We start from the raw sequence: 1,482 nt of genomic DNA on the forward strand, positions 1-1,482 counted from the left end.
ATGCCCTGTTATATTACCTTGCAGAGCCAGGCTTGCTGGCTTATAGACCACCCGCAGACGTTAAAATAACTTCGATTCAAAAGATGGATATATTATGTCTACACGAAATATCCACACTGTAATAATTACAGTCACATATACAAGCCCTACCCACGCCATAATTCGTAATATATTGTTGCTAGCCCTAGGCGAACTTTGTTCCTTGTGTATTCGAGGAAAGCGTGATCTCGAACAGTTGCAGTCCCGCAGCTAGCAGTCAACGACGGGCTACCCATGTGCCACAGTTGGGACTGCCTATTTGGACTTGCTCCATCATATCCGTCCTTGCAGTGCTCCGATCGACAAGAACGCACAGAAGGCTGGAGTGTTTGCACCGCTGGTCAGGCTATCACCTGCACGCTTTAGAAAGCCGTTGCATCCACAAGCCAAATCGACTGAACGTGAATGACACCATCACTTGCATTTTCTCGACAACCAAACACCTTGACACAACGCAACAGGCGCGAAAACCGCTTAAACTACTCGCTGCACGTTCGTCTATCGAAAGTAACCCTCACTTCGGCCACCACAGCCCTCACTCGCGCACTACCCGTGTCCCTGCCGTGGAACTAATATTAACCTCTCTTGCCTATGCACGCATCTACCCCAAACTGCGTGAATATGCGCAGTTCCGAGCAGCACGTGATGGCAGCAAAAAGTATTTTCACGTCGCACGTGGACATTCGTGAGCACGAACTGCATACGCCTCCAACGCGCACAACGCGGACGCCAACAACTTAAGGGGCACTGCAAACAAAAGACGACCCCGTCAGGTTGAGCGCCAATGCCTCCGCTACGCAGATGACTGCACGCAGCGAGACTGGGGAAATCGATTCTGTGGCTCCGCAAGAGCGCGTAAACATTGGAAAGCTGCGGCCAGCTATCAAGTGTGTCTTGCTAGTCCAGACGAATGGAAGATGCCGCTGTGAAGTCACATGTAGGAGCTTTTCTTGCCTAGCTCGCCAACTCACCGCATAAGTTTTGCCTGTTTGAATAACCTCAAACAAGCTTGTCAACCTATGCACGCTGCCCGGTGCATCTAAAAACTGCAGTGAGTGTTGCTCATTCCCGTGGCCTGAGCTTGGCAAGTAGGGATTCCTATGGTCTCAAATTCACGGCTAGAGACAACAACACCGCGTGGAACCGAAAGCCCTATCTTGCAGGAGGCGATTACAACTCCAACCTCAAACTAATGTTTGAGGGAAATAATTAAGATGCATGCGGCAGGCCGACAGGCCAAAAGCGGGCAGTCCGTGTGAACTAGCACCTCCCTCAAAAACTCAGCTTTAACGTGAAAAACGCACTCCAGCATATGCACTGTTGAGTCACACAAATGTATGAGGCCAATGCTCCGAGCATCAAAGTGGAAAAGTACCTGCTGCACTGGTCCTCTAACGTCCCTACAGCATCCTGTCTGTTGCGTAGTATAGGCGCGATCAGGAA

The 1,482-nt window shown here is 50.3% G+C and overlaps 1 protein-coding gene across 1 annotated transcript in view; it reads left to right on the top strand.

Annotated features, from left to right (window-relative positions):
• Nucleotides 1-949: 949 nt before the first annotated feature.
• Nucleotides 950-1,482, top strand: part of EMH_0030090 (uncharacterized protein) — a gene marked incomplete at both ends in the record, with an annotated part of 2,609 nt that continues 2,076 nt past the window's right edge. The window contains one exon of the mRNA XM_013494377.1: nucleotides 950-976. Coding sequence (XP_013349831.1) covers nucleotides 950-976 — 27 coding nt within the window. The remainder of the gene's footprint in view (nucleotides 977-1,482) is intronic.

The sequence above is a fragment of the Eimeria mitis genome, genomic scaffold (genome assembly GCF_000499745.2).
Source record: "Eimeria mitis Houghton genomic scaffold, Emh_scaff1123, whole genome shotgun sequence".
In the NCBI taxonomy this organism is placed as follows: Eukaryota; Apicomplexa; class Conoidasida; order Eucoccidiorida; family Eimeriidae; genus Eimeria; species Eimeria mitis.